At 51.2% G+C, this 14,817-nt stretch overlaps 1 protein-coding gene across 1 annotated transcript; it reads right to left on the reverse strand.

Annotated features, from left to right (window-relative positions):
- Positions 1-2,080: 2,080 nt before the first annotated feature.
- Positions 2,081-4,818, reverse strand: GSX2 (GS homeobox 2). The gene is made up of 2 exons (XM_032223889.1): positions 4,290-4,818; positions 2,081-2,462 (listed from the first exon to the last, which is right to left on the reverse strand). The coding sequence occupies exons 1-2, from the start codon at positions 4,816-4,818 to the stop codon at positions 2,119-2,121; spliced, it is 873 nt and encodes a 290-aa protein (XP_032079780.1). The 3' UTR covers positions 2,081-2,118.
- Positions 4,819-14,817: the final 9,999 nt, after the last annotated feature.

The raw sequence follows: 14,817 nt of genomic DNA on the forward strand, positions 1-14,817 counted from the left end.
ATTGACTTTGTTACATTTTGTAAATAATATTACAAATTATTAGAGAAAAGTAATTCAAATCACTGAGAAATGGTTCTTCCTTGAAGAGAAATGCCTGCTGAAGGAATAGCCTCAAGTTATGGGCTGAATTAAATTTTGTGAAAGCTTTTCTTATATATGGCTCAACTTAATGTAATTAAGTTATAATCGATAATTAGTTGTCTGCTGTTGCCAGAGTGGGAACATGATTATTATTTAGAAAAGAGTTTTGCCAGCCAGAAAATAAGTTCACAATTTGTGGACCATGAGACAAAAAAAACACCACTTTTGGATGTGTGCCCAGGGGCATCTAAATTGGCTTTCTACTGGGGAGAGACACAGAGCACAGCTGTCTCCTCATAACTTGCTGGTAACCCTTGTTGAAGCTGTAGTGTAGATCCAGAGGTTGGACCACTATCCTTTCTCATACTGGCCAAATGGGAGTTGTCCAGCCACTGTCCAAAAAGGGGCCTTGTGGATGCTGAATTGAATTATTATCTCTGTTCACCATAGTGGTTGGATATGTGAAGGGCTCAAATCCAACAAGATCTGGAATGTTCAAACTGAATTAAAGTTTTAAAGAAAGGATCTGTTGCTCTTCTCAGTGACTCTAGCGAGTTAATTCTGCACTGAGAAATGATGGCAAAGAAAAGCATAGGAAGATTAAAGATGAGGAAGCTACAGCGATGGACTAGACCAGCCTTTTCTGACCTCTAGATTTAGGAAAAAGTAATCTAACACCGAGTTGGATTATAGAATGTGATTAAACATTTTCATGAATGTAGTAATTTCTCCTTCCCATTATATTAGATATCCCAAGATGGGAGTAGCTTTGTAAGGGGAGAGGTTCCGTAGGCACCCTCTACTTCTGAAGGGTCCCTTCTACTTCTTTTGAAAGGGGGCATCCCACATGGCCTGGGAAATGGGGACAGTGCAGCTACTTCACTTGTACTTTGAATCAAAAATGGAGAATGTGAGATAGATTCCAAAAACTCCTGGTAGTGACCACAGTGGCCTGATTTATCAGATGTTGCATGCTTAAAAAAGAACAAATGAAGTTTTGATCGGACCAGGCTACCTACCATCTTGGTTTCTTTTTTAAAAAATTTGGTGCTTACGCATCTCCTGCAGAAACCACCAAATCAAGCAGTTTTGCCCCATTTTTAAGTAGTGTCTGATCTATCTTTAAGCAGTTTCAGAACAGGCTGAGTATAAGACCTTTGAGTATAATTCACCTGAACAGATGAAAGCAAGGGCCTTTGTAGGATGGAAGGAGATGCGCTCCATGAATAGAAAAAGCCTTCCAGGGGTAACCGAAAAGGGAGAAATCTGCAGTTTTTTAGAGTTCTCTACAACAGTGTTTCTCAACCTTGGCGACTTTAAGTCCTGTGGACTTCAACTCCCAGAATTCCCCAGCCAGCAGAGCTGGCTGGGGGATTCTGGGAGTTGAAGTCCACAGGACTTAAAGTCGCCAAGGTTGAGAAACACTGCTCTACAAAGGCCAATATTTCCTTTTTTTTATTTTTACAAAGCCTGTTTTGACAAAGTTGCTGGTTTAGGATACTTTTGTTGCAATTTCTTTATTTATTTTTTCTTTTAAAAAAAGCAGATTCCACCCCCCCCACCACTTCTGGTCCGACCTCATTTATTTAAATAAATATAAATATACATTTGATATAAAACTATTTCCCTACAAACCAGAGCGTTCAAGCGACTCTCCAGAAGAACCTTCCCCTTCCCATTTCAGGTAAAGATCGGTACCAAACAGGTTTTAGTCGAGCTTCCTTCTCTTCTACTCTTTGATTTCCCCTAAAACTTCTCTCCTAATTTGGGGTGTGTGTGTGTGAATGAGGCTGCCACCGATTTCCTCCGCCGTTGATGTGGGCAAGGCAGTCGGGCTCGGGATCTGGGTCTCCTGCGTTTGGGGGAGCAACTGTTTGGGGTAGGCAAACACCCGGAGTTCGAGGCCCGATCAAAACAACCAAGGGGGGGGGGGAATCTGCATCGTTTTCGTCTTTTTCGAATCCGGGAGTGTCCGGCTGGGGGCTCTGGCCACGGCGATTTGTCCGCAGAGCGCTACAGTCCGGAGGGGAGTCCCCATCACAACGGGGAGACCTCCTTGTCTTCGTTCGCCGAGGCCGGAGACAACGACTCTTCGTCCTCGGATCTGGGGAAGCGACCCGGGTTGCCGGCGCAGTTGCAGCCGCCGTGGGTGTTCCGCTGGGCGCCCTTGCCTTCCTTCTTGTGCTTCACCCTCCGGTTCTGGAACCAGATCTTCACCTGCTTCTCCGACAGGTTGAGGTACGTGGCGATCTCGATCCGCCGCAGCCGGGACAGGTACATGTTGGCCGAGAACTCCCGCTCCAGCTCCAGGAGTTGCGTGCTGGTGAAGGCCGTGCGCATCCGCTTGCCGTTCTGCAGCGAACCGGCGCCGTCCGAACCTCCTGCAGGGGGTAAGCCAGAAAAAAAAAGCCCGGTTAAAAAGCCAAGAAGCTACCTATGAGAATGTATGTTTGTCAATGCATATGGAAAGAAAAAAAGAAATATTTTTACAGAAGAAGAAGGAGAAGGAGAAGGAGAAGGAGAAGGAGAAGGAGAAGGAGAAGAAGAAGAAGAAGAAGAAGAAGAAGAAGAAGAAGAAGAAGAAGAAGAAGAAGAAGAAGAAGAAGAAGAAGAAGAAGAAGAAGAAGAAGAAGAAGAAGAAAGGCTGAGCGCCAAAGAATGGAGGCCTTTGAACTCTGGTGCTGGAGAAGACTCCTGCATTGAGTCCCTTGGACTGCAAGGCCATCCAACCGGTCAGTCCTAGAGGAGATCAACCCTGACTGCTCTTTAGAAGGCCAGATCCTGAAGAGGAAACTCAAAGACTTTGGTCACCTAATGAGAAGGAAGGACTCCCTGGAGAAGAGCCTCATGCTGGGAACGATGGAGGGCAAAAGAAGAAGGGGACGACAGAGAATGAGGTGGCTGGATGGAGTAACTGAAGCAGCAGGTGTGAGCTTCAATGTTAGTTGCAAAGGATGATAGAGGACAGGAAGGCCTGGAGGAACGTTGTCCATGGGGTCGCGATGGGTCGGACACCACTTTGCAACTAACAACAACAAAAAAGCCCAAGCGAATCTTAACTCCAGCCTTCCGCCATCCACCTGTTCTTCCTGGCATCCAGGAACCCAAATCCCTTTACGTTCCCCTTCAACTTCCGCCCACCTGGAGCAACAGGACCCGGCAGCAGGACAGGGACGCACCCCTCCCACCAATTCTTCCCTCCCAACACACACAACACACATTCCCAAGTCTTCCGTTGTTGCTTCCCAACTCCTGTCAATTAGAGGGAGAATGAATGCCTTTGAACGTGGAGGCTCCCCACAATCCTCTTGATGGATTGAAAACCCTGCGATCGATTTGGCTAAGGCCGCCGCCTCAGCCGTGGAAGTTACGAGTTAGTCGCCCCGGGGCTGAATGAAGACTTTCGCCCGCATCTCCCACCCGTCGTTTCGCTATGGAGGGTGCGACTTTTGCTATGGCGCACCGGGAGGGGAAAGGGGTGCGTGTGTTTCCCCCATCTCTTCCCTGCTTTTCCCCCTCTCATATGGAGATTACGCGGATTCCTTTCCTTGTCCCAAGAAAAGAGATTCCCACTTTAAAACCCACCGCCTCCTGTCTCCTAAACTAGAAGTTTGGAGTAATTCGAAGGGAGCAATCAGGCATGCTTCGTTTTAAAAAAGTATCTTCTGGCAGGGCGCCCTTCCAGGATAACGCTGGAAGCGTATAGGTCCTAGGGTGGCTGGGACGCATGGGGTTTGGAATCCAAACGACCTGGATCCTGGATTGTTCGTTTTTCCTTGGTCCAGAAAGCCCTCCTGCCGGATAAGTGGTCTTCCTATTCTTGGTTGTTGGTTCTAATGGATAATTCGGCTCAAGGAGGAAGAGAAAGGCAGGAGTCCCGAGCGGCTCCTGCGCAGCCCTTCACTTCGTCAAGTTGCCTGCTCCCCCAGGAGCGGCTTCTCACCTGAGAAGAGCGCCTTCCTAGCCCGGTGATCTTGATCCGAAAGTTCCCAGATCTCCATATGGGATCCCAAAAGGACCCCGCCGGAACCAAGAGCCTTTCCTTAGATCCCTGGGGAAATTAAGCCGGTTGGCAAGGGGAGAAAGGGAATTCGGGAGAGCGTTTGAGGGAGGCTCGACCCTTCCGAGAGAGTCCCGAAGGAGCTGAAGCAGCGCAGATTGCCCACCCAGCCTCCCTCCCTCCCAGGGCCCGGGGCAGCAGGACCTACCCAGGCCGAGGCAGTGGAAACGCCGGGGGTCGCTCATGCCGTAGGCGGCCGCTGCGCAAACAGGTGGGTGGGCTAAGGCTTGAGCCGCCGCCGCCGCCGCCGCGGATGCCACCGAGCCGAGGGGTGGCTGCTGCTGCTGCGGGGCCGTCTGCTGCTGGACGTGGCTCATCCGGGGGCAGAACTGGCTCTCGCCGCCCTGCCCGGCTCCTCCGGGAGCGAAGTGGCCCTTGAGCAGCGGGAGGGAAGCGGCGGCGGCGGCGCCTCCGCCCGCCGCGCCCGCCCGCGCCGTGGCGTGCAGGTGCGAGGTGACACAGAGCGGGCAGACGCAGAAGGAGCCGCCGCTCTTGCGCGACGGGCAGGCGGGCCCGCCGGCCACAGACATCACCAGCGGCGCCGGCACGCCCAGCGGAATGAGGAAGTCCTGGCCGGGGGGCGGCGGGGGCGGCTCCGGCAGGGCAGGCACCACCGGCCTCGCCGCCACCGCCGCGTCCTTGACGATGAGCGAATCAACATAGAAGGAGCGCGACATCGCGGACAGGGGCTCGGGGCTCCTCTCTGGGGCCGCTCGCCTCCTCCAAGTCCCTGGGGCGAGCTCGGAAGGTGCTTATGGCTGGGAAGCGAACAAAGCGGGGCTCACGAGAGGGCTGGTCTTAAAAGCGACCCCCCCTTTTTTTCCCCTTCTTTTCCTTCTCTTCTTCTCGCTAGACCTCCCCTGGATCTCCTTCTCCCCCCCTCCCCCCCCGCCCCACCGCCTACTCCCGGTGCAGCGATTTATAGTAACTATTTCACGCACGTGATGCCTGGCAATCGGCGCGCCTCCAAAAAGCCGCTTGTTGGGAGCCTTTTCAGTGCATCCCCCCCCCCGTCCCTCCCCGAAACAAAGCGGGTGGGGGGTGGGTGGGAAGCTTAGCGAGAGGCGGCTGTGTGTTTTGTTAATTCATTGGGGGTTCGCGAGGGGCGGCCCCTCCGCGCTCCTTTGCCCCCTTTGCAAGAGCGCCCGGGAGGCGGCAAAGTTACAACTTCGCCGCTGCTCGTGGGAACGCCGCCAGTCCCGGTTAGATTCAAGGCCAATGGGCTTTCCCCCCATCCCAACGCTTCTCCCTGCCCTCTTTCCTTTGCTTGTCTAACCAATAGACTTGCGATGCCCAGACTGCGCTCACCTTAGCTACCGACGTCTGCCTTTCCACCACGCCCCGCCCCGCACAGAAAGGAACTGAGTACACAGTACACTAAATCACCCCCTCTTCCCCCCCCATCCCAAAATAAATCCTGAGTGACAAACTAACCAAACTTCTCCCGGTGGTCCAAATACAGCCCACCCCTCTCTTTTAACCGCCCCGTGATGTGCGGCGGCGGTGATAGGAACCGCGCCACGGAAGCGTCTTTTCACCGCTGTGTATACTACACAGGTGCGGCTATAACGAGGGAGAAATTCCGGGCTACGGTCTGATTCTAGGGGATCCGGCGGAAAATCGCTTGGCTTTCAAAACCCAATCCTATGGCTCGCCTCCCTGACCTCTTAAGGGGGTGCCGTATTGGGGGGCGGAGGAGTCAGGCTGAGTGTTTAGGACAGCCTTTTCTGACGAGGTGGTCGGGTTGAAGGGGAAATGTCCTTCAGTTTATTTGGGTACCAGATTGAGGGGGAAGCAGTTCGGAGAAGTCCATCCCCCTGCTCGGATTCTTCTGTCCTGCCCGCCGCGATGTAATTATTGGGGTGCCCCATCGCTCTGGACAAAAGGCCTCTCTCAATCAGCGGCTTGATTGATGACACCCCAGATATAGATTCCATATCCACGTCCAATGGGAACAAAGGTCCTTTTTGATTTCAATGGGCGTTAAAGGTAAAGGTAAAGGTTCCTCCTCTAGGTTCCTATGTGCGGTGGCGGTGCTCATCTCCGTTTCAAAGCCGAAGAGCCAGGACCTCTCCGTGGTCATGTGGGCAGCTAAAGGCCGAAGGTGCACGGAACGCTGTTACTTTCCCACCAAAGGTGGTTCCTATTTTTCTACTTGCATTTTTACGTGCTTTCGAACTGCTAGGTTGGCAGAAGCTGGGACAAATAACGGGAAACTCACAGCGTTACATGGCGCTAGGGATGCGAACCGCTGAACTGCCGATCTTTCTGATCGACAAGCTCAGCTTCTTAGCCCCTGAGACACCGCGTCCCCTTCAATGGGAGTTACATCCGAGTGAATAGGATAGGCTTCGTGGTTTCAAGTCTGGACGTTTCCACGGGTGGAGCAGAATAGGAATGCAAAAGTAGCGGTGATCTTTGAGATCCTCTGCCGCTCTAATTCTGAAGATAAAAAGGGACATGTTTTTTTCCCCCCTTCAGGTAATCCCCAAGCTCCTTTGCTCGTCTGGACACGCGTTCCCACCCAGAGACACGCGTTCATCAGCGACGTAGGCGCCAAAGATCGCCTTTCTCCCTTTTCTAATGACTCGCAGATTTTTCTTTCGTGTCGCAGTTCGCTCTCGTGTATTCAGCGAAGTCTGGAATCCTTTTCTGCCTTTCTCTTATACTTGATATATAAATGGTACATCAAGAGAGGATTTCCCCTGCTCCGTCTTTCCCCCATCCAGTGAAATTGTCAGGTAACCTTTTAGAGTTTGGATAACAATGCCTTTCCATATATAAACCAGAGTTCAAAGATAGAAAGGAGTCTATTGGGAAGCAGGAAGCACTGATCTCTCTCTCTCTCTCTCTCTCTCTCTCTCTCTCTCTCTCTCTCTCTCCCTCCCTCCCTCCCTCCCTCCCTCCCTCCCTCCCTCCCTCCCTCTCTCTAACTTTGGAGCGAATCCTGATCACGCCGAGCTTTGCCTCTGAGAAAATGTGGGGTCCGATCAACTCGACTAGGTTCCATTGGTTGAAATGATCAAATGGCTCGCTCTTTTTCACTCAAGGCCAAAAGGAAATAGGAGGAGGCCTTCACCATCGAAGTATAACCCCAAGGATTGAAGTGAACACTGTCTATGGGATTTCTCACCTCCCGTTTACTGGGAATGTCTATGTGGGAGATTCTCAGCCATCCAGGTCGAGGTTGTCCCAAACCTGCTTTTTTTTCAAGAGGCGCCTGGACTTTCTCTATTTTTCCCCCCTCTGGAGACGTTTCGCTTCCCATCCTCATTCAGCTCTGAGCTTCTTGGATGAGAAGGTCTTCCAAGAAAAACCAGAGAAAGTCCAGGCGCCTCTTGGGGGGGGGGGGAAAGCACCTTTGGGACGTTTAGTGGACAACGGACTTCAACGGGTAGAAGTGGAGTTGAGGGAAATCAGCCTCTCGATTTCCACGGAGTGCTTGGATGCAATCCGACCGTTTGCGTGTCAGACGTGGGCAAGAGGCTGCCACTCTCACGTTTACAGAACAACAGAGCTGGAAGCCTTCCGCTCTAGATTTGCACGCGGTCTCCCATCCTAAGTTCAGCCTTGCTTAGCTTCAAAGTCCAGACTCGACTGGGGAGGGAGGTGCGAGCTGTTGAAGTGGGGGAGGGCGGAGGGAAAGTAAGGTTGGCTTCCATCCTCATTGAAAGGCTCCAAATCCTGAACAAGCGAGCAAAGCTGATGGAAGAGGCTTAAAATACGCGTCTCTTTTAGCGTGATTTTGCTTGCACGGGTTCCAAGGGGGCCGCGTTTTGCCACTTGGCGTTGCGAAGCGATCCTTCGAGGAAAAGCTGGGTCCGGTTTGCAGTCCTAAGAGGACCACCTTTCCTCTAAGACAGAGGTCTTCAAACTCGGCAACGTTAAGACTTGTGGACTTCAACTCTCCCCTTTCCCCACCCCAGGAGAGGAAGAAGCTTATTGCCAATGTAGTCTAAGCCTAATCAACCGTTTCGAAATGAGTCCCTCCCTTGCCTTTTGCTTACTTTGAAATTACTCCCAGGAAAACCAGCCTAGGATTGATCCTGGGCTCGGCCTGAGTCCCCTAGAAAGGTGGCTTAAGCTTTCCTTCCCTTTGGGGTGCAGGCGCATGGGTCTCCTTGCAGGGCCTGGGAAGAAAGGAGCAAAGGGAGAAAGGCGGGGCTTTTGCCCTTCGTTCTGCGCCCAGACGTCAACTCTTCCTCCGCTGCTGGGTCCCCAGGGATGCCTTTCAAGGCGGAGGCTGGCTTGCGCGGCTCCTGAAGCCTCCCAGCCATGGGCCATTTGCGCCAGGGAATGGATTCAGTGGCAAGAAGGTGCTAAGATCGCCCCTGACTTCGTGCTGTAGGAATTCCAACAGCCGCTTCTGGCACCGGCAGACCTGATCGCACCCTTTGCCTTGGGCTCGATTTCAGCCACTTGCTAGATTAGAGCAGACCAGAGTAGGAAAGAATAGAATTAAAATAGAGTAAGAGTAGAATTAGAGTCGAGTAGGAGTATAAGTAGAAGTAGAGTAGAGAAGAGTAGAGGTAGAGTAGAGTAGAATTAGACTAGAGAAGAGTAGGAAAGAGTAGAATTAGAGTAGAGCAAAAGAGAGTAGAATTAGAATAAAGTATAGAATTAGAGTAGAATTAGAGTAGAGTAGAATAGGAAAGAGTAGAATTAGAGTAAAGTATAGAATTAGAGTAGAATTAGAGTTGAGTAGGAGTATGAGTAGTAGGAGTAGAGTATACTAGAGAAGAGTAGAATTAGAGTAGAGTAGAGTTAGAATAGAATTAGAGTAGAGTTGAGTAGGAAAGAGTAGAATTAGAGTAGAGCAAAAAAGAGTAAAAGTATAGAATTAGAGTAGAATTAGAGTCGATGTCAGGCCCCACTCCATTCCATAATTAGGAAAGAAGACCAAGAGACTCCATGGGTTGGAAATCCAAAGTACTTTTACTAATTATAAATGGTAAGCGAGCAGTAGTGAAGCAAGATCTGAATAATATGGCGCGAAAGCAATTGATATATAGCATAGCCCGTTCCCCCCCCACAGGATCAAAGCTCCAGTCCAATCATAAGTCCCTCAAATGTCAGGTGTGAGACAACTTCAAAAAGACAGGCCAAGATGGAATGTGAAGGCCGTTGATGTAGGCGGGAAACACGTACGCATGCGTACACCCCGACGACTGGAACACCCTGGAACATTCCGTCAGCAGACCTCCAGCACATCAATTAAAACCCTCCCACAACAAGCCCCCCCCCTTCCCGTTTCATGGCAGCTGAAGCAGCAGCAAAGCAGAAGCTGACATCCGGCCGTCCCCCGGAAAAAAGGCTGTCAGGCCTGGAAAAAAAAACAAACAAAACACACAAAACAGACAAACAACAAACAAACAAGAGAGGGAAAGGAGAAAAGTCAAGGCTTGTCGGGATAAGCAGCATAAAACTTCCGGAGCAAGCGGGGAGCACGCACGTGGGACTTATCAACCCATTCCGTGTGGGAGGGGGGAAAATGTTTCCAAGCTACAAGGTATTGCACGCGATTGCGGTGCTTGCGGGAATCCAAAATGTCCCGGACCTCAAAATGATGTTCCCCATCAACAAGCAACGGAGCAGGTGGAGGGTCAGCTGCAGGCCGCAGGTCAGACGTCCGAACGGGCTTGATAAGGTTGATATGGAACACAGGATGGATCCGGCTAAGATGTTTGGGCAATTGCAAACGAACAGAAACAGGATTAATGACTTTCAAAATGGGAAAAGGGCCAACATACTTGGGACCCAATTTCTTCGACTTTTGCGTGGTATGCAAGAATTTAGTGGACAAATACACCAAATCACCAACGTGGTACTCATAAGGCTGAGAGCGTTTCCTATCAGCCTGTTTCTTGTGAGCCTTGTGGGCCGCGTCCAAGGTGGAACGAGTGAGGGGCCAAAGGCGACTGAGACGTTCACTCCAGTCCGCCACGGAGGGAACCTGAGGCTGGGCCGCAGGCAGTTCGGGGATAGGAACAAAATCCTGGCCGTAAACTACCCGGAAAGGGGTGAAACCAGTGCTGGAATGAACCGAATTGTTATAGGCCACTTCAGCGTGTGGTAACAAGTCCACCCAATCGTCCTGTTGATAATTGATGAAACAACGTAAATATTGTTCAAGGACGGAATTAGTACGTTCACAGCCGCCATTAGTCTGAGGATGGTAGGCGGAGCTAAGGCCTTGGGCGGAGCCAATACGTGTGAGGAACTCTTTCCAAAACTTGGACGTGAATTGGACCCCACGATCGGAGACAATACGGTCGGGAACGCCATGCAAACGGTATATATGGGAAAGGAAGAGCTTAGCCAAGGCCTTGGCAGAAGGAATCTTGTGGCACGGCACGAAATGAACTTGTTTGGAGAACAAATCAGTAACCACCCAGATGACTGTGTGCCCCTGGCTCTCGGGAAGGTCCACAATAAAGTCCATAGAAATTTCCTTCCACGGGGCAACGGGGCGGGCGACGGACTGCAGAAATCCGTGTGGTTTCCCCGGAGGTTTCTTGGCGGTGGCGCAAACCGGGCAACTGGAAACATAAAGTTCAATGTCCTTTTTTAAAGAGGGCCACCAGAATTGTCTCTTAACGAGGTGCAAAGTTTTCACGAATCCAAAATGACCCGCCATCCTGGAGTCATGAGCGCGACGAAGGACCACCAGACGTAGGGCAGCGGGGATGTACAGTTTAGCTCCAATCCATGGCAGATCGTCCCTCATAGTGCAGTCGTCCCGATGGTTGAGGAACCAGTCGTCCTGCGGAAGAGCTGCTTTGAGGTCAGAAAGCAGGTCGTGAGGTACGTCCTGTTGGGCCTTGGCCTGGCGACGCGTGAGCACCGGAGCCGCCAAGAGCGGTTGGACGATACTTAGCTTGGAACAATTATACTGAGGTAACCGGGATAAAGCATCGGCCATAAAATTCTTCCCGCCCGGGATATACTTCAGCGTGAAATTGAAACGGTTGAAATATTGGGCCCAACGCATCTGCTTTGGGGAGAGACGGCGAGGTGTGCGCAATGCTTCCAAATTTTTGTGGTCAGTCCACACTTCAAAAGGGTGTTTAGAGCCTTCAAGGAAGTGGCGCCAAGTAGCGAGAGCCCAACGAACTGCAAACGCCTCCTTCTCCCAGACCGCCCAGCGTCGTTCCGTGTCAGTGAGTTTACGTGAGGTGTACGCGCAAGGCTGTAAGGTACCTTGATCATTTGCCTGTAGCAGAACTGCTCCAACCGCGACATCACTGGCATCAGCTTGCACAACGAAGGGGTGGTTGAGGTCAGGATGTTTAAGAACGGGTTCAGCGGCAAAAAGGCGTTTAAGCTTTTCAAACGCCGCCTGGCATTCCATGGTCCAGTCCAACGGCTTACTGGGTTTAGGTTTCGGGTCGCCCCTAGTCTTGAGCAAATTCGTAATAGGGAGAGCAATGTCGGCAAAAGAGGGAATAAATTGACGGTAGAAATTAGCGAAACCCAAAAATTGTTGCAGTTGCTTACGAGTTTTGGGAGCGTCCCATTCAGTGACCGCCTTCACCTTCTCAGGATCCATCTCAATGCCATGAGGGGAGATACGGTAGCCCAGATAATCAATAGTAGATTGGTGAAATTCACACTTAGACAATTTGGCATACAAGTTGGCAGCCCGGAGTTTTTTCAAAACAGTGCGTACGAGATTGACGTGGTGGTCGTAATTGCGGGTATAAATGAGGATATCATCCAGATATACGATAACGCCCTTATAGAGATGATCGTGTAGGATCTCATTAATAAATTGCATGAATACAGCAGGGGCCCCCTGTAGGCCAAAAGGCATAACTCGGAACTGGAAACAACCAAGAGGGCAGTTAAAGGCGGTCTTCCATTCGTCCCCCTCCTTAATGCGCACCCTATAGTAAGCTTCACGCAGGTCCAATTTAGTGAAGATGCGGCCCTTCCCCAGTTGCGCCAATAAGTCCTTCATCAAGGGGAGTGGGTAGAGGTTCTGAGAACAGATGGCGTTAAGATTTCTGAAGTCGCAACACAAACGAAGAGACCCATCTTTCTTTTCACGAAATAGCACAGGGGCCGCCACCTTGGGCCGGGCCGGTTCAATGAAACCACGTTTCAAATTTTTGTCAATGAAAGAACGCATCTCCTCCATTTCCCTGGGTGACATGGAGTAAATGCGGGGTTTAGGGAGTTTGACTCCGGGCAAAATGTCAATGGAGCAGTCAGTAGGCCTGTGGGGGGGTAGAATGTCCGAAGATTGCTCGCTAAAGACTTCTTTAAGATCCAAATATTCTTTCGGAATTCTCTCCTCTCCTGCAATCCTCTCCTGCCCCCTAGCGGCCACCTCAGGAACGTCAGTGACTGCAGGTTGGCTTGGAGAGCCCTCCCCCACTGGAGGTACCTTGGAGCGAATCCGCAAGCGGCCTGTCCGCCAGTTAATGTGAGGGTTCCATTTCCGGAGCCATGGGATGCCCAAAATAAGTGGTCTGTCCATGCCAGGCGCGACCACAAAAGAGATCAATTCAGTGTGGGTCCCCAATTTCATTTCCAAAGGCTCAGTAAAAAAATGGGCAGGCCCCCCCCCCGCAACAGATCCGTCTATCTGGCAAAACACAAGAGGGGTTTTTAAAGTTCGCAATTTGAGGCCTAATTTTTCAACCATGGCTGGGTTGATCATGGACCGGGAACAGCCGGAGTCCAGTAATGCCAGGAGGGTGGCAGTAGTTCCCTCAGAAGGAACCTTTAATTCAATAGGGAGTAGAAGGGGCCCCTTGTTTGAACTCACCCAGTTAGGTGAAGCGTCGTCATCTGAGTCATCAGAAGAAGAGGAGTTAGCATCCGCGTCATCCTTCAATGGTTGGGCAAGAGGAGGGGGGTTGGTTTCTCCTGCGAAAGCTGTTTCCCTCTTTTTCTTTCCAGGGCCTCTTGCAGGCTTCTCCTCCCGTCTGGGAGGGGGTTGGGTGGAGAGGGGTGATCTCGCCCGACAGAGGGGGGCGGTATGCCCAAGCTTGCCACAGCGAAAACATGTTAAAGGTCTGGAGGAGCCAGAAGGGGGCTCCCTCGCGTCGCCCCGGCGTTTGGGAAGCGCTTGAGTAGCAGGAGGGGGGAGGGACTTGGCAGCTCTTTCTTTTCGCTTCCTTCTTTCTTCAGTGGCATAGCGCAGACGAATTAAATCAAGCTCAGCGTCAGCAGCATGTTCGAACCAAGTGATTAAACGCCTCGGCAGGTTACGATTGACACATTGTTGATAAATGTCAGCGTTTAAGCCTTCAGCAAATCTGTCCAGAAGCGCATCCTCCCCCCAGCCTCTCATATACTGAGACAGACATTGAAACTCCTGGATGTATTGGGCCACAGGTCTATCGTCTTGGTCAAAGGTTAAAAACTTTAACTTGTTCCGCTTCTCGGTCAACGGGTCATCAAAACGTTGGCGGAAAGCCGCCATAAAACGGTTGAAATTCCCCAAGAGGGGAGAACCAGACATATGCAGAGCAGTCGACCACGTGGCCGCTTCACCATCCAACGATAAAAGAACCATTCTGACCCTTAAAGTATCAGATTCAAAGTCCCGCCCATAAATTTCCATGTAGTTAAAAACTTGCATAAGAAAAGAGGGAAGGTTGGTGGAAGAACCATCAAAACGCACCGGCAAGGGAGGAATTTTAGCCATTCGATGTCTTCGAGGTGGGGCTTGGGGGGGAGGTCCCCTTTGATCAGCAAAACCTCTAGCCGCAGGGGGTGATGCAGGCCGAGGGGGGGGTGGGGGAGAATCCTGGCGTGGGTGACGTTGCCAACTTCTCCAGTCTCTTTCCTCCTCCCCCCTCCTGTCCTCCAAAAATGTTTGACCCCAATAATCAGGTAACTCACTCCGCTGTGGTTTTCTCACGGGGCCCTGGTGCTGATAATTTCTCCATTCCGCTTCATCGCCTCTTTGGCTCCAATAGTCAGGAAATTCGCCCCCCTGAGGTTTTCTCACGGCCCCTGGCTCCAGCGAAGTTTGTTGAGGTGGTCTCTGGGTGAGACCAGCATTCCAACTTGTCTCTATTCCTCTTTGCCCCACTGAAGTTGACCACCGGGGCAGGGGGGAAGGCTCAGGCTGACTGGAAATTTGCAGTTGACATAAATCTTCGTGCAGAGGTCGGTCAGACGGGCTGGGCTGGTGTAAAGAAAGGTCGGGAGGTCCCAGTTCACTGGAGTCCATCCCTCCAACGGCGCCTTCCTCCTCTCTGGTCGGAGAAGACATTATGTCCCTTCTCGGTAGACGTAAATCTCCTGGAAAGGGATATTACTGAGATCTTGCTTCTTGTCAGGCCCCACTCCATTCCATAATTAGGAAAGAAGACCAAGAGACTCCATGGGTTGGAAATCCAAAGTACTTTTACTAATTATAAATGGTAAGCGAGCAGTAGTGAAGCAAGATCTGAATAATATGGCGCGAAAGCAATTGATATATAGCATAGCCCGTTCCCCCCCCACAGGATCAAAGCTCCAGTCCAATCATAAGTCCCTCAAATGTCAGGTGTGAGACAACTTCAAAAAGACAGGCCAAGATGGAATGTGAAGGCCGTTGATGTAGGCGGGAAACACGTACGCATGCGTACACCCCGACGACTGGAACACCCTGGAACATTCCGTCAGCAGACCTCCAGCACATCAATTAAAACCCTCCCACAACAAGCCCCCCCCCT

This window comes from Thamnophis elegans, chromosome 9 (assembly GCF_009769535.1).
Source record: "Thamnophis elegans isolate rThaEle1 chromosome 9, rThaEle1.pri, whole genome shotgun sequence".
In the NCBI taxonomy this organism is placed as follows: domain Eukaryota; kingdom Metazoa; phylum Chordata; class Lepidosauria; order Squamata; family Colubridae; genus Thamnophis; species Thamnophis elegans.